This window comes from Camarhynchus parvulus, chromosome 7, assembly GCF_901933205.1.
Source record: "Camarhynchus parvulus chromosome 7, STF_HiC, whole genome shotgun sequence".
Taxonomy (NCBI): domain Eukaryota; kingdom Metazoa; phylum Chordata; class Aves; order Passeriformes; family Thraupidae; genus Camarhynchus; species Camarhynchus parvulus.
The window spans coordinates 11199870-11217884 of NC_044577.1; the positions used below are offsets into that span (position 1 = coordinate 11199870).

Sequence of the window (18015 nt, forward strand, 5' to 3'; positions counted from 1 at the left end):
GTCTCCATCTAATACTTGCATGTCTCATTGCAAAAGAGATGATTGGTTTATCTGAAGCTACTTAGGCTATATAAAGGTCATCATTCTTGCCAATACCACGAAGGCACCTCAATATGCTGAGAAGTGAGAAGGAATTTCTTCTATCCCAAGTGAAGGGAAAGGACCTATATGAGGAATCAAGTTGACAGTGAGGTAGGTAGATGCTCTAGGTTTCTAATACAAAAGTCAAGTCATACATCTCTCTTCTGTCAGTGAGGGGGAGATAAGGTACTATTGCTCCATGGGATGTTTTGGTTCTATTTAAAAGCTAGCTACTGGTATTAAAAGGCAGGCAAACGATTCTTGATTTTGAGGTAAGAAACAATGCAAAACATTTCTACTCAGTAGTTTGAAATCTTCTGCATGGATATTTGACAAAATAATGAGAATGAGGCTTTTGCATAACTGCCACAAGGATCTCGATCTTCCTGTAACTTAAAAAAATTGTGAGAGACAAGACAAACTAATGAAAATTAATAAAGTACTTTATTTGATTGATTTGAACTATTACAACACTGAGCTGTAACACAGCTACCAAATATTAGGCATAGAGAGTCCCTGAAGTCTGGCTGGCAGACTACAGATGATGGAACTATACAGCTTCCTCCCACATAACTGAGAAAAAAAGAATTGAAGAAAAGATGTCAAACTTCAGCAGTCTCCCAACCTCTAAAAGCTTAAAAAAAGGGAGAGCTTCTAAGTGGCATTTAAGGCCTCCTCCAGGATCAGTGGGCACTCCCGATGTAAAAAATATAAATATACAATTAAGCTTTAAAAAAATAAAGGAAAAAGCTTCATAGCCTCTTCATATTCCTGGATTGCACCTTGGAAAGGAGCAGGCAATGACATGAGTCCATCATAATTTTGATTATCTAAATCTTATAAAAGGATGTTGGTTTGGGACAAGTTCTTCAGTTTTATTGCCAGAATTTACTAAGTCACCTGCAGCATCCCAAACCCACTCATATTCTTCTTTCCTCATGCAGTCAAGGCAGGTGTTGTAGCATTATAAATCTTGTCTTCATACACTGGAAGCTAGTTTTGTCTAAATGGTAGGGGAGTACTGGATAGCACTCAGATGGGAATATTTGCACCAGTAGTACAAACTAAAGCTCTTGACCATCTTGTGATTTGCACTTCCCAAGTAAATTGCTCCAATAAAACCTTCATGTCTACTGAGGTAGAGAGCAGAAGGCACAATCTCACCAAGTTTGTTTTTCTGGCTGTGAGGTTGGATGCACAGACAGGAAGAAGGCATTGTCTGAGCTAAGAGACAAAGCAGACAAATCCAACTAGAGTGCAAGAGAGGCCTTGCTTACAGAATCATCATTCCAAACTACCTGAGGCAGCTGAACGATGAGTAAGATTAATTAGAATTATTACTTCTCAGTGCAGCAGTTGTGAAGCTGGAGAAGGAGAGATCTGAGCATAGGCCTCTCTCCAGCAGCCATTGACAGCAGTTGCTGTAGACTCTGAGAACACACATGTTACACATCTTCATCCTCTTTCTCTAAGAAGTCGGTCAAGGTACTGTCATCGACAGGAATTATTAAGTATTCCACACCATCAGCTCCCTGAGAACAGACATGCACAGACATTGTTAACACCAGTGTACAGTGCCAGGCAAGCCACTAGACAGCACTGCAATGCTAGCATTTATCTGCAGTCTGGATTTGAGCCAGACAGCATTCTGAACAACCATATTACTGAAAACCTGGAATATTTCACTGGAGCAACACAGGAAATGCACAAATACTGAGAAAAGTCACTAAATCAGAAATCTGGTGGGTTATGCTTGTCTGACACTACAAAGCTCCCCAACACTGTGTTCCTACATCTTGTATTGCTATATTGCCTCATTATTATGACAAGTCCACATTCCTTCCTTATAGAAATACAGGTAATACTATTGGAAGCAGACTGGCAGGCTCCATAGTCTGTTACTTCTTACAGTCTTCAAAAGAAGACATGTAGGTTGCTGAATAACCAAAGCACACTGCATTTCTATAATCCTCTATCCATGTGAAGGGTGTTGACAAATTGGAGGCATGGAAAGTGCTGCAATTACAGAATTTCAGCCCCTTGCCAGTTCCTACGTGTTTAAACAATACAGCAAGTGAGCATCATTTTTATTCAAAGTGGCTGAATAGAATTCTTCCCGGGACTCACCCGCTTGGTCCGGATCAGCTTGTGGTCCCTGAATTCTGTCAGCTGTGCCCTGAGTGTCAAGTCACTGTTCACAAGGAAAGCCTCCCGACACTGCTGGTAGAAGTCTTGGAAAGACAGCCCTGGAGACAGAAAAAGGCAAGAGCAAGAAACTGAAGTAGTAAGATTGTCAGATTTTTCCAGGTCTGACATCACATATTTTCCACCTGAAAGTCTTGCTTTGGCTTAGACCAGAGTGGCTACAGTATCATCATCTCTTGCAAGTATACAGCCAAGGTAATACTTCGGTAATTAATGGAAAACAGCTGAATTAACATTTGAGTCACCCTGCTGCCTAATGGAATTTTAATAGCACTTTAAATGCACTTTCTACGATTGTTAATTTCTCTTAATTTCCAACTCCTCTATCTTGGTTTCTTTACCATTAAAATATTATTCACACCCACTGCAATACCTATTACAGACAGTGACAGAATATTCCACATGTATTCTAGAAAGCAGGGGTATGTCAGAAGCCATTTATATAGGACATTTAAGTGCAAGTTATACAAATTCAGTCTTCATTTTAATTTTTTTTACTCCACAGTCCCCCACCAACAGTCTCAGTCATGTCTAAGCATGTAAAAGGCAGTCCTTCAGAGCCAGCCAGTCTATTGATTTCCTGTCTGAGTCAGACACAGTGCCACTAGAAGGACAGTGAGCCAAGTGTTCGAGCACTTCTGTTGCTGGACGTGTAACCTGCATACCAAAACCCAGGGCTGCTGTGAACAGCAACACCCCAAACAAATGAGAAAAGGTGGGTACTTACCTGGATAAGATGGATTGTCCTTTTTCTCCAGCTGGTACTGAGCAAGCAGTCTGAATATCCCTCTAAGTGAAAGGAGGAAAGGAGAAAATCAAAATAATAACAATTTAAAAACAGCCCAAAACTCCCACAATTAGAAAATATTAACTAATTTTGCCTTATGCACAAAGACCTGGTTGTGAATCTCATCACTGGAAAAGGCCTGCTGTCCAAATGCTGCTCATTTAAAATAACCAATCAGCTGGAACCCAGGTCCTACTGGGAACACGGTTATCAGAAAACACAGATTGCAAGGACTGGGTCCTTGGCAAGTGCTACTGTGAACTGTAACAGTGTCTTACCTGGCATTGAGAGTGAGGCTATGCAGGACATGCATTAGGGAGCTCAAAGCCAAAGATCCAGACTGTTGTACTAAAAGCGAGTTCTCATAAGATGTTTCTTCCACATAAGGGTTAAATGTGGTGGTCTCATACCAAAGCCAGTTATAGAGGCTCAGCTTTGCCTGATCCCACACTAGACAGAGAGAATAGAGAGAGCAGAAAAAACCAGGAGATGTATGTTTTCTAAGGTGTTAAACAAGCAATATTAAAATGCACATAGTTCTGCTGTAGGATTGAGGAAACAATATATGCTTGTAAAATTCACATTACATACACCCTGATAACTGCAGTTCCAGTAAGATAAATTCTCAGCAACAAACCATTTGCAAGCATCCCTTTTCCATAGATACATTGTAAATCCTTCCAGGGTCAGGAGTGTGCAAACAATTTCTGTCTGTAGCTGGAAGCTCTACCTAGAGAGGGGATAAAATAGCTGAAACAAGACCCTTCTCAGAGTGTGTGGAGATTCCTCCCTTCAGTGGCGATACCCCTCAAGGCTGAGCTAAAGAGATCTGCCCATGGTTGTTGGTATGGGTGAGTAAAATCAATTTCTACTTGTATAGTTTTTGCTAGCTTTAATATAACTGCTTAAATATTGCTTTAAAAAAAGTGAACCATACTAATTGTTACAGCTACCTATGCTGTATAGTAAATAATTCTGATTAGGATCTTTTAGTCTAACCATAATAGTAATCAATATAAGGAAGTAAATTATTTTAGTCTAATCATAATAGTAATCAATATAAGGAAGTAAATTATTTAAGTATATTTGCTTTGCCATCCTTAATTATCCAATCTCCAGTTCAGTAAGTTCCTAAAATCAAACAGTGCCAAAAGCTTGGAGTCTATTTGTATATTATGCTTAGTGGTATTTCTCAGTATCTTTACAGTTTTGGTTCAGCACAGCCACATTTCCAATCAGGAATATACATACATCAACAGATCTGTTCTACACATCAACAGTAATACAAAGTAACAGTAATACATAGTAAGCAACACATGAGCTTATGAAACACACTCAGCAGCCCCAAAGCAGAACACAGATCCGTCTCTTGGCTAGATCAGGCCCGGGGGAACTCACTGAGAGGAGCATTGATGTGATCGATGGAGGCAATGAGGTAAATGCTAGGCAGGGAGGATAACTGTGCAAGGATCTGCTGACTTCTTTCTCCTCTCAACATCTGGCTGTCCAGGTTATGAATGAGGACATAGAGCTCTAAAGATGAATCTGCAAGGTCAGAAAAAACACCAAAGAACCAATCAAAGAAACTGCGCACAAGCTGGTTTCCCATTCCCAGTGCAGTGTAGCACAAGTGTATTTCACCACTCTCCATATACATCACTCCAGTATTGCTTTCCTTGTACAACACAGTTTGAAGCTATACTGGGTGTTTCTGAGCATCTAAAAGGGTTTTTCTCAATTCGCTGTCATCACAGTTACAGGATTGGTTTTTTTCAGTTTAAGCTTTTCTGTTATAATCCACTTTCCACTTGCTCACAGCTTGACCAGGAATTGCTCCTTTAGCTGTATTGCTTTTGCAATTGAAGGTCACTGAAATATATTTCAGAATGGAAGACTAAGCACAGTTTATTCAGCTGCTTTTGATTTACATGACTAGGATTTTTAAACTCCTCCTCTCAGTAAAAATGCATTTTCTATTCAAGGCTGGATCCAAAGCATCATATCTCCATTGAAAATTTTAACAAGTTATGAAAAAAAGTTAGACCTAGCTCAGATAATGCCAATGGTAGATGTTAGAATTTCCAGCTAGCTTCTTGCTGCTGTATTTATCCCTGGGAACAACTGTCATAGACAGGTGGAAGAACTATAAAAGAAAGGCCTCATAAAATCAGGCCTGCTCTGTTAAATTAATAGTTAGCCTGTAATTTCTTCTAAGTGCAGCTAAGTAATCTGCAAATTCCCATGTGAAAACAATCTTGGTATGAGAGCTCGTTAACACAAGAACATATTCTTGGGTGAAAAACAACTAGCATCTGGATAAACAGTAAGATCTGTCTCATGAGAATCAGAAGAAAAAAATATGTAAACTAGATAAAAATACAGAAGTTTAATAGATATGCAAAATACCATGTACTGACCAATGAACTAAGTGCAAATGTATTGTCCACCAATAAGATCTGACACAGGGCCTTCTGATAATCCTATAAAATATGACCTATACAATAAAGATTTGGCTTTTCCTGCATGAAGAAAATAGAGTCTTGGCTGATTTACTCCAATAAAAAACAATTTCCTGAGTCCAGAAACAATTCTAGAACTGTAACCAGTTTTTGGGCAAATCCATACATACTTGCCTGCCAATGGAAACCAGTGAGATCAGCTATAGCAGACTGCAAGACTGACTTATGTACATTCAGGTGGGAACTGCTGTTACCCTGCCTTTTTCACTTAGTCCCACCAGAAATACTCATAAGGTAATGATGAAAAACAGAATGTAAACACTGAAACACCAATGCCATGCACAATTAAGATTCCATAGCTATCTGTGTATGGATATACAAGCAGTAAGACAGACATTCAGAAACAATTCAGCAAGCCTTTTGTGAGGCAATACTTGTTTAATTTTGCTTTTGAAACCAATTCTAACCTGCTTGTTTGCCACTGCTGTCCTGCTATAAAACACTGACTGAGCTAACAGCTTACACGGGGTTGTTACACATGTATGTACACAGATACTCCTAGTGCATGCATGTTCTCATATATTGCATATGTTACAATCAAGAAAGTATACTAGCTACAATGCACTAAGAAACTGTAACTGCCTGTATAAAAATTATAGGGGCAAGGAAATGTCCAGGCTCTGTTAGCAGTAATAGACTCTAACGTTTTTATGCATAAAGTTAGTCATTTTACCTTCTTTGAACCTTTTGGTAATGAATTCTAGTTGGTCAAGGGGGCTGCGGAAGGTCCCTATATGGTCCAAAACCTCCTCTGTGATGGAGTTGAGAATCTGAAAAAGAAAACAGGAGTTCCTCATGAAGGGCTCTGACAGTGAAGTGCAGAAAATCTGAAACCGGGCCCTTGACTGCCCTGTGAGAGATAATCTGATTATTACCATAAAATCCCTAAAACAGTGAACATACACAAAAAAATTATATCCCTTCTTAACAGTGACATAAAACAAGGCTTTAGAATGATGAATATCTATTAATGACAGAAATTGCTGCAATTCCTTGGAAAATGTATGGGATAATTCCTTCAAGGTGTTAGGAGAGAGAGGAACTGCTCTACAGAGTCTGTTGCTATAGGGTGCAGCAGGTTTCCTTAACATTTTACACTGAAAGACTCTAGGGGTATCTGTAACACAGGATGATTACGTAAACCTACAAGCTTTTCCCACACTTACAGATCTCACAGTGATGCTGGGGAAGTATCCATTAACCACCAGGTGAACAGAATCCTGGAGCAAAGAGGTACGAAACTTCTCCAACAGATCACGCTTTGAGCCCAGTCCATAAAGCACAATATTGAAACCCAAGCTGCAGAAAAGTGAGCAAATACATGGGATCAAAGAAGCGCAAGTCTGGTTTAGCTCCATACATTCATTAAGCAAAATGATCCACTGCAATCTTAGTTTTAAAAATTTCATGATTTGTCAACTCCAGGCTTAAGATTTCAGCTGATAAATAAGGTTAGCTACAAGGAATCTGGAACCTGGCGTCCTAGCAAAAGAATCAATTTAGCAGCCTAGAGGCTCACAAACTTAGCAAAACATGGATGGTAGAAAATGCTGTTGACTAAGAACAGAATACTAGATCTACAACTTCAGTTAAGAAATGGTAATTAACACTCTCAAGCATCCCCTCACCAAGTACTTTTATTACATGTTTACTACAGGTCACAGAAATTACAAGAAAAAAAGCAAACCTTCATAGTGGTTTACCACTCTGATCCTTAGGCACAATTTCGAAGAAAATTATACTCAGGTATATTTCTTGTCCTGATTGTTCCACAGAAAAAGAGGCAGGAAAGCATAAAGACAGCATGGTATGGAATTGTAGAGACGCAGAAAAGCTGACTTTAGTCGCATCCCTCACCCTCTTTCAGGCTGCACTATGATATGGAAATGCTCATTAGGCCTTAGCCTTGATGAACTGCACCTAGACTAAACCCCTCTCCATCTTATCAGAAACACTGTCTGTTCCCAGGAACTAATATTGTCTAATGAGCACCCGATTTCTAATGAGCGGCCTCAGAAATTCATTTTTCTTGCCTGAGTAACAATCCAAGTGGAATAATATTTCTGTTGCTGCACCTTCAAAGGTAGTTACTGACTCAAATTGTGGCCAGGATGAAAAAAATCATTCCAACTGAAGCCCACTGTCTTATGTCGCTATAAAAGCAGTCTAAAGTGAGACTCTTTGAACTCTCCATTATGGGGGGCTGCTGCATATTCAAGTCCACTCTCTGACCCTTTTCCAAAAAGGCCTAAAAGAACAAAGTGTGCATGATAACTAATTAGCATAGAAAGTGACAAACCTGTCTTTGGGGCAGAGACACCTGTCCATAAGAAGACATCCCCCCTGCACAAGCTCAAGTGATCTCCCCCAGACCCTGGACATCTCATCAGCTGAACCAACACAGCTGGATCATAATTTATGACCTGGATCAATGCTGAATCCAGGATCACCATTCCTTCAGCTGGCTCAATGCTGGAGCAATGGCTGGTGAGCTCTTTTTCACTCTTTAATTCATCTCTCCTTTTTAATATTAAGCTCTTTAGTTACTCTTTTCCCTTCATCCTGCCCCTTTATCCAAAACCAAGTGCTGTGTGCCTATATAGTAGGTCAGGGACTAACATACCAATTTCCATTATTTCCACACTTTCCATGAAAGTGTGTGGTTTACTAATAAAACTATGATTTTTATGGACCCTCTGACTTGTGTCATTGCTTTTGACCAATAAGCATTTTTGAACCTTAAGCACTTCTTTACTTTCAGGCGTGGGTCATCACAGGAATCACAATGCTTTGTTTAGGTTTGAGAAGCAGGAAAAGCATTATCTTGATTAGAAAGAAGAATGTCAGGTTAATCAAATAGCACTGGGCAAAGGTAAGGTGTTCAACAGCTGTCACTGCCTTCATTGTCATCAAGGGATTTGTTTTTTCTGCTCTGCCACATACATCTCTAACCATTTGCTCAGATCACCAGTGACAGAACTCTTCCTCTTGCAACTCTCCAGCTTTCAAAGCTGATGTCTTCTTCACACTCTCTGTCTTCCCCATGGATCACAAATTTCCTTATATTCCACTTCCTTGTAAGCTTCCAAGGGGCTTTCTCATCACCAGTATCGGCTCCAACCTCAGGGGTGATGGTCTGCCTTCTTTAAGGTGCTTCAGAATGTCACAAGGTCTCTACAGTTCCATTTGCTTTCCTGAATGTTCACCCTTCTCCTTCCCATGAAGATACACACAAAGCCAAATAAAATTTGTATTGCCAGTGTTTCCAAAAGCATTAGGGTTTCTTCATGCCCAGATCATTAGGTACCATGGGCACTGAAAGTTAACTGCTACACCACTAGAGATAGCCACAGACTGAAGATGGTGAGGGTGGGCTACTCACTACTAACTTGCTGCTGAAAACAAAAACAATTCCTTACAAAGAGCACTTTTTCTCATAATTCATTTTCCCTGTTCTCTCACTATTTATGTTCCCTGTTTGTGAATGCCCTCTAGCTTGGTTTAGAGGCACGGGCAAGCTAAGCAGGTAGAATGCAACTTCATTGCACTTCAGATATTCGGTTCAAGGAGTTAATCAGATAGGATTTGTTCTACAGGATGCACTGAATTAAATTAACGTCACCCACTTTTAAATTTACACAAACAATGAAAAAAATTTCCTCCTTAATTCATCCACCGGATGTTACTGACATGAGGGGAAATGTACTGGCAGTGCCTTTTAACTAAGCTTCTTCAGTGATTCTCCTTGGATACTTACTGTAATTGCAGCATCCACTTGGAAAACAAGGATTCATGTTGTTGGTTAAGGTCTCTAATTTCAGCAGCATAAGCAAGGGGAGCATTTTTCAGAAGATCATGCAGTGTTTGCTGTGTTGAGAAAGAGATGACAGTCATTCAAAGTTGAGAAGAAGCAAGAGAAACACCTGAAGTCCTTAAAACACCCTCTAGCATGCTCCCTTGTCTAGAGAGAATAGTTTTCATTGTCAGCGCACTCAGTGTGTAGTTAGTTTTTTTTCTCCCCATTAAGACCTTCCTAGGCACAGTTTTGCTGCTGGAGATACAAAGCAGAGATTAAGTAACCTTATTATGGTAAACAGCAGCAAGACTAGGACTAAAACAGATGACACACAGTGTATTTTTCTCTTCATGCCAAGTATGGAAAAATCACTACAGGAAAAATGGATACACACGGAGCTTACACAACACCAAGCACTGTACCAACAAGATACAACATCACATCCCTGATCATGGGAACAAAGGCTCCAATCAACATGCTTAGCAAGGGTTCAGGTGTTTGTCACTACAAGAGAAAGCTCAAAATGCCCACAATCTTAAAAAAAAAACTACAGCAGAAAGGATATAATTTGCAGCTGATAGCTCAATGTAGAAAAGCATCAAGAATCGAAGGATTAATTCAGCTTTCAAGATATGCTGTGATGCTGATGTTTAAACAGCACAGTAGCATGACAGTCAGCATCAAATCTATACTGGCCTCTCTTTCTCTTCAATTTTAACAGCTTTGCTTCCCACTCCCTTGCAGCAGAAGACAGCTGACACTGGAAAGGCAACTGCAATGTATCAGACAAAGTACTGAGAGACAAAACTGCTAAACCTTCAACTACTTTGAAGGCAGCAGTAGCTTTAACACTGTAAGCCGTGATTTCCTCCCACAGCTGTTATGAAAGAACTTGTTAAAAATCCAGATGTTACTCTGGGCAGCAATTCCAGACAACAGCAGGCAGTCTGCATATATGCCATCTTTTAAAACACAAATGCATACAAAAAACAGTCACAGACACAAGAGCTCCAGGTATTCTATACAATTCCCTGAGACCTGTCCTTGTAGGGTACAACTGCTTGATTTGTAATTCAATCACCACCATCAGACTATCTCCTAGAAACTGCAAGGGAACAAAGTACATCTAACAAACTACATGACAACACTTAGAGCTAGTTCCAGTTCTACAAGTGACCTAGTAATATTCAGATGAGATCAGCTCTTGATTTCCACTACACATACATAGTCAAGACAGTTTTTGATTCCCCCTACCATTTCATTGACAAAAATGATGTTTTAATGCAAGTCTCTACAATTCTGCTTCTCCCTCTTCTTCCCAGAAAAGCACACGTTCACCTTTTCTGGTAACTGCAACTTTCAGCTGTGAGCTCACCTGATAGTGCCTTCTCCCTGCATTTTCCCTACTGTCTCAGGTTCAAACAACTACATTGTCCCTGCTAAGAGCAGCAGCAGAAAACATACTGCTTAAATTGCTACCTAAATCAACATTACTACTGCCCATGTAATCAGTAGAAATAACATGAAAATAGCAGCATCTGAGATTTTGATGAGGGAACTCTGTATCATAGAAATCAAAAACCCAGAGTTGTGAGACTCACTATGAACAGTACCTGATCCAATCTTCTTTTCCGCAGTTTCTGCAGTGTTCGGTCTGAAGTGAGCACTTTGGAACTGCTGTGAGCTTCAAAGTATTCCTCCACCAGGTTGCCCTATAAAAAGACAGCAAGGTCAGCAACACTCCTCCTGTTATCAAGTTATCCCTCTCCCTAAGATGGCCAATGAGACATAGGGCAACGGTAAATACAGAAAGACAGAAAATATTTGCAAAATTGGCTTCTATAGCAGCTTCTGCCACAGCTAACCTAGTCAGATGATTCTTCCCTGAAGAGAGAGCCAGAAAAGAGATTCTGTGAGAGATGAGATAACAGTAATTCTTAATTGGTGTGGGGATCCCGGTGCTGGAAGGAAGACAATTAAGCTGAACACCAAGCCAGAACAGTAATGTGTACTCCTTTTGGTACTACAGGAATCAGTTTCTTCATCCTGTCCCAATACAAGGTCTCCTGCTCCATGGACATCTTAGACTTCTCCTTGTGAAGCTGCTAATGATGCCAACTGGGTTAGCACACAGGTTCACATGGTGCCTGTCCACCAAGAATTACTCAGAAGTACAGCAAAAGCCAGCCCAGCTGGTCTGATCTGAAATGAGTTGAGCAGTTCTTCCCCACGGTCAGGTGAGGTCACTAACAGCTTATTGTCACTATACATCCCTTCATGTTTGCTAGCTCAGGGGGATATTTTTGCACACTCACCATCTTTTGCTCCTTATTTTTTTTGGCTAGGCTGTTTCTGGGAGGAGGTGTAGATGCAGCCTTAGTTTTTGCTGGAGTCTTTTGATCTGACAAAACAGTGCTGACTTCCTTCTGTTCGTCCTCATCCTCCTCCTCTGAGCAGGAAGCAGAATACTCACTCTCACTTTCTAAATAGGGATCTGGAGCTAGAGCACAAATTTTAAGGTTAAAAGCTAGGAATGACTTCTTACACAGAACTCATTTTGCACCATCTCACATACATTCTCTAGATGTTTTACAAGCACATGAATTCTAAATATATTCCACAGAAAGGTAAAATCAATGCTTAAGAGAACTGCAAACACAGATGGCCATTTCTTTTGCAGTTCTAGGATCACAAAGTATTGTTAAGTAAAGCCTCCTCCTTGATACCAACCAAGAAACATCACTGTACCATAAAAAGAGACTAAAAATGGACAATGGAATTCCCTATTTCTCTTAGCATCTCCATGTCTGTTTTCCCAAATGCCAATTGTGCAGGCTGAGTATCTTCTATGTCACATTCTGCAAACAAGTTGTTGTAAAATACCTCTGTTAGCAGCATTGATTGAAGAGCACAGATGAAATCTGGCTCAGTCTTGGTCTCTCAACACAAAAGAAACAGAAGATGAAACATCATGTACTAAACTCTCCTCTGCACTCATTCTGGTTTAGCCAACCAGTTATTGGAAATACTTTGACATGGACATCCCAGCCATCATCCAAAAGTTTTATGCCTGGTTCAAGCAATTGGGCCACACTAAATGTCAGCACAGGTAAGATTACCGAAAGTTTTGTCTCTTTTGATCATGTTATTGAAGTTCAGTAACTCAGTGCTTCTAACCCTTCCACCTCTCACCTTAGCAGCAGTCAGTTGTAGAGGGAAGGTCTACATGGATTTCCTTAAGGATATTTCTACTTTCTGTCACACTGCTACCACAGACAGAAGCTCAACAGGAAAACACTCTCCCTTGAACACAGTGCCTCACTGATTGTGGCAGCTGACAGCAAAGGCTGATCTTTACCTGCTAGTCTCTTTCTGAGTCTGTAAGGTGTGGTGGACACAAATTCTTTCTTTTTACTCTGGAACAGCAAAGAAAAAACATGCATTAAAAGAAACATCTCTCTCCTCTAAACTACCCTCTGCCAAGCAAAGACAGGTTACATTTCCAAACTATTTCAGCCTACATGAAACTGGAAAAGCAGAGGGAGTTAAGAGAGTTCTTGTTTTCCCATTCAGAGGGAGATACAATCAAGTTCCAAAAGGGGCTTCATTCTTTCAGCTCAACATGGAGAGTAGAAAACTGAAATCTCCAACCAACATGCCAATCTTGGCCTCTCAGGAACAGCCAAACCAAAGCAATGACAAACTGGAAATGCTTCAGTTCCCACAGCAGTCACCTTCCATATCATGCTGTCTACTCAAAGTCATCTGGAAGTCCTCTATGAAAACAACAACCAGAATGACAGAAGAGCACTCAGCACACTAAGCCCAGAAGTGCAGCAAAGCAACCCAAGCTGCCTGGGCTCACCAAGTTGTAGTGTCACATTTTCCTTACATATGTTTAAAGCACATGCCCGACTTGGACACTGGATCAAGTCTGCAATACTTAGGAAATACTTTTGCTGATCCTGACAAAGTGGATGTGAAATCATCAAGCAGTGCCTATGGCATTCCCAAACAGCATGTTGTTTTCAGATGTATCTCATGCTGGAACCTCATACCAGAAAAACTGCACACATTTCTGCTATGATGCTGTACTATTTTAGAAAGCCAGCTCTTTCACTCCATAGCCACCACAACTGGCAGTTCTGCACTGTATCTCTTCTTTATAAACCAATTGCTAAGTAAGAAAGGGAACAGCATCACATTTCTGGACCTCCTGTTCTAACAGCATTTCTTACAATTAGGGCTGTTTCTTCCTTTAGTGAGAAACTGGAAAGCTGTGAGTTTAACTGTATATGAAGGGATTATCTAGCATCCTCACTTGTGTGATGCAAGGAAATAGTTTCCACCCATGACAAATAAGCTGTCAAACCTATTACTTGCCCACTGACTCCAAACCCCATAGCCCTGATTAATGGTTGTCACTTGAGTTACTCCTGGTTAGAACAGAAGAGACATCTCTACTGTGGAGTACGCTTTTCAAGGTCCTTCCTTTCCAGAACTGCAATAATTGGCTAGTTCAAGTTTCACAAGTGGGGAAAAAAAACTCAAATACAGAATCCAAGCAATGTAAAGTCATTACTCACCCTCTGCTGCACTTTGTTTGAACTTGAACGTTCTGAAAAGGAAGAAACAGCATTGTACAGAGTAGTGCAAATTTTCAACACTGGCACAAGATGGTCCATTAGAAAAACAGGCATTCACTGTTCAAAGGTACACTGCGCTAGAATATCAGCTCCCTGGATAGTCAATCCTATGAGGGAAGCCTCTAGTTCCCCACAGGCAGGCAAGAGAGAACAAGGAGAGTTGCTGGGAGGACTGGGTTAGAAGTGGAAGACTGGCAATGAGAATTGTAAATGCGCTCAAGTGACCATGCAGCTGGGGATAGCAAAGACTCAAACAGTAATACAGAAAAACAGACATACCAGGTCTATTTCTGTTTACCCTGTGTATGCTTTGGGAAGTAGAACATCTGCATATAGATAAGGTAGGTGTTTGGTCGGTCTGGGGGCACCCTAACAGACAGATCAGAACCCAGTGAATCACAGCATGAGGATAAACCACGCATGTGCAAAACCACTGATAGACCAGTGTGAACAGCAGGCTGGTCCTAGCACTGAACCACACATAACAGTGCCTGCATCTCCACTCAGTGCCTACATGTCCACTCATGTCCCTCTGCCCAAGTGTTGCTTCAGGAAGTCAATAGAAATAAATTTACTCTTTGCATTCTGGCTGTGAGTTTGTGGTGGCTTCAGCAGCCTGCCTGTGTCAGGTCACACAAGAGTCAATGTTATTACCACAGAAGGCAGCTGCTAATTCCTGGTCACAGCTTTAGGAGGCCAGGAAGGAGGAAGAGACTCCAGCAGCGAGGGATGAAGCTGAAAAATGAGCTAATGTTCTCTCCCTGAGCACATCAGACTCCACTTCCAAGCACAAATGCACATTCTCTTGCCTGTGTTGACATGCATTGACTTCTCCCACCTGTATTTCTCCCTACAACACTAGGTATTAAATATTATATAATAAAGTGTGAATTTACACATGAACACCCACACAGTCCTACCCAATCAGTGTTTAACATACCAGCCCAGCTCATAACTCTCTCAAGTGCAAGTATTTCTACTGAACAGAAAGGAAGTAATGAATGTCACAGCAATAGAAGAGAGAGATGTTCATGTTTCCTCTAGAGAAGCAGGGCAAAGAAGAGATCTGACATCCAGGTGAAGCACAGGCCATGCACATCAAACTGTTCAGCCCATGTGTTAACCTGAATACTTAAGCCCTGGTGTTAACTAGAATACTTAGGCATAAGAGAAACTGGAACTCAAGCATCCACTCCACCACCCAAAGAGAAACATAACCCCCACTCACTCAGCTTCAGTTCCCCAAACCATCACAGGACTTACTGCTGCTTTGAGGGGTTTTGGCCATCTTCTCAGGGCACTTGGAGTGATCAGGTGCCACATTCTTTTCTGGTGTCTGGGCTAATTCAGAGGCTGTAGGAAATAGGGGGAAGGGAAGGAAGGACATGTCAGGTACAAGACTTCCAGTTCTGGCTAGTGAAAAATGACCCATACACCTGAAATGCTCTCTTCATATTAATTCCCTAGGTATTTCGGGAACCAAATACTTCTGGATTTTTCTAACCCTAAAGGTGGCTGTATTCCTCAGCAAAGATTTTCAAAGGCTGAACTCATCAATTAATTAAGTTTACAAATATGGCTGATGGCAGAGCATGTTTTGCTCCCTGGAAGACCACATGTCTTTGAATGAGAGCAAGGTTTGGTCAGGCTTACTTAGTCCTTTAAGACTGCTCAGCTGCACATAACAGATCATCAGATATAGCAAACACATCAGCTCCCCAGGAAGAACTGTTTACCTGTGTCTACTCCTTATCAGTACCAGCTGAAGCTGAATGACTGATGTGAATCTGAAATACCCTGCTAACAGTTCCTACCACTGTGTGACCAACAGCCTATTCCATGGAACAACACTGGGACTAACAGACCGTCACAGTATGACTTCCCTCAGTTTTCAAATTCAGTCATGGCTCCAGGACGGAGCACCAGTGAAATCCACCCTGCTGCAGAAGGAGGTCTAAGATAGGAAGGAAACACAGCTTTCCAAGACACAGCAGAAACTAAGAGGCACCAAAACCAGTTTCTGTATAGTGATTCAGTAGGATGTTCCCTCTCCCTCAGCTCATCCTTTGTAGGATGCATCATTAGCTGTGACAAATAAACACTAATGAAGTTCAGATGGTGCTGGACATACAAGGATTCTTCATGTGAGTGACAACCCCACTCAAGCACTTTATCTGAACTGAAACAGTCCAACCTCTCTGGAACTGCCACTTTCTGCTTGCTTCTCCTAAGTCTGCAGAGAAAGAAGAGCAAAACATACCCAGCTCTGCCATTTTATTGGAGCGTTTGGGAGTCTGGAATGAGTAAACTTCACCACCACTTATATTTGAGCCATTTCCCACTGGATCTGTGAAAAGACATGTTACTTGCAGCTATTTCAAAAGCACTGATAATACTCCCAACCCAAGAAAGATGGAATGTAACATTTCACTGTTTGGCTTTATACTGCAGATGATACAAAACAAATATAATAATAAAATCCTAGAATCATAATCTTCTCTTCTACCTGTTACCACAAGCACAGACAGAGCAGACTGAGCCCTCAAAAGCAACTTCACAAGCACTGTACAATCCTAACACCGAAAGAATCTCCTGAGGTCAGAGCTGTGTTAGGTTTTCCCCTGTTAATACCTTGGGCACATATTCCAAGAGCAGCAACATAGTTCTTCTCTTCCAGGATCTCCTGAGCTTCGTTATCAGAAATATTCTCAAGCTTCTTCACAAATCTCTTGACACTGACACTCAGCTGAGCCTTGTCCTTCCGTACTTTAGTTCCTAGAATTGTAATAAAAGCTTTAACCTCCTGCCATTTCATTACTTCTATTTCAGTAGTACACAGCCACCCGACTTAAGAGACCAGGTTCCTGTTATGCAAATCACTCAACAAATTCAACGCTGAGATGTCCTGCTAAAAGAACAGCTGGTCAACACCCGACCCTATAGCCATTCATCTCTCCTTCACCACAAATGCTGGCACCGGCAGCCCATGAGGGTAAGACACCCATTTCAGCGAACACCAACTCCACAGAGAGGAACACGAGAAATGACAGTGGCCCTCACACATTACAGTATCAAATTGCATGCAAAGGGAATGGTACTTGTCAACCCTTATTTTTTCCTGGAGAAGAGGAGCAATTGGAAAATACCTCGCCTGTAAGCTGAAAGCCCTCCAGAGACCATCTGCATGACCTTCTGCTCAAAGCAGGACCAGCAGTGAAGCCTGAAAGAAATGCTCCGTGCCTTAAGCATCTCCACAGAGGTTCCCCAGCTTAAAAGTAGTCAGAACTGCAACAAAGCACTCCTACGGCATGCACCTGCAGCCTCGTTCCGCTTTGCCCGTGCGAGGGTTTAACCGCGTCAGGCCCGAGGAGTTTCCCAGCCCCCCGCGCCGCTGCCCCGGTACCCGTACACGCTGCTGCCGGGGGAGCTCGTACCGAGAGCTCGTTCTGCAGCCTGTCCAGTGCCGGGCTGGGACAGAGACACTCTGAGGGGGGCAGTCAAGCGGGGCAGAACGACCCCAGAGGCCTCGTCCTCCTGCAGAACCCAGCTGGGGTGTTGCAGAGCCCCTTTCCCGGGCGCCGCCACGGCTGCTCGGAGCCCTCTCCCAGCGCCCTGGGAGCAGCGGGCGGCGCTGGGCTGGGCTATGCCCCGGGCCGGCTGTACCTGCGTCGTCGGAGATGTGCTTGAGGACGTCCTCGTCGGGCACGAACTTCACCTGCAGGGAGCGGCGGCCGCCGCGCATCCCCTCGGACCGGCTCATGGCGGCTCCCCTCACGTGGGCGCGGCCCCGCCGCCGGGGGGCGCTGCCACCGGGGGGGCGCGGACTGGCCCCACCTCAGCCCTCTCCCCTCACGGTGCCGCTCCTGCGGGACCGGGGTCCCGCCCGCTCCCCGCGCCCCCGGCAGAGGCGGTGGCAGCGCGAGGCGGAACCGGGCTCACGTGCCAGCCAGGGGCCGTCCCCGAGGCAGCCAACCAGGGCCC

At 42.4% G+C, this 18015-nt stretch overlaps 1 protein-coding gene across 1 annotated transcript; it reads right to left on the reverse strand.

Annotated features, from left to right (window-relative positions):
- Window positions 1-518: 518 nt before the first annotated feature.
- ORC2 (origin recognition complex subunit 2) lies at window positions 519-17929 on the reverse strand. The gene is made up of 16 exons (XM_030952820.1): window positions 17698-17929; window positions 16666-16809; window positions 16295-16381; window positions 15298-15387; window positions 13975-14006; window positions 12747-12804; window positions 11704-11888; window positions 11002-11100; window positions 9350-9459; window positions 6759-6891; window positions 6266-6362; window positions 4472-4618; window positions 3352-3523; window positions 3014-3075; window positions 2209-2327; window positions 519-1613 (listed from the first exon to the last, which is right to left on the reverse strand). The coding sequence occupies exons 1-16, from the start codon at window positions 17792-17794 to the stop codon at window positions 1527-1529; spliced, it is 1719 nt and encodes a 572-aa protein (XP_030808680.1). The 5' UTR covers window positions 17795-17929; the 3' UTR covers window positions 519-1526.
- Between the last annotated feature and the right edge of the window lie 86 nt (window positions 17930-18015).

Bases quoted from the DNA above. Each gene is read 5' to 3' on its own strand.
- ORC2 (XM_030952820.1), bottom strand. From the start codon at position 17,794: ATGAGCCGGTCCGAGGGGATGCGCGGCGGCCGCCGCTCCCTGCAGGTG. The intron at 16,382-16,665 runs GTATTAACAGGG...GTCTTTTCACAG, and splicing joins TCTTGGAATATGTGCCCAAG to ATCCAGTGGGAAATGGCTCA. The intron at 14,007-15,297 runs GTAAGTCCTGTG...CTTCCTTTTCAG, and splicing joins CAAAACCCCTCAAAGCAGCA to AACGTTCAAGTTCAAACAAA.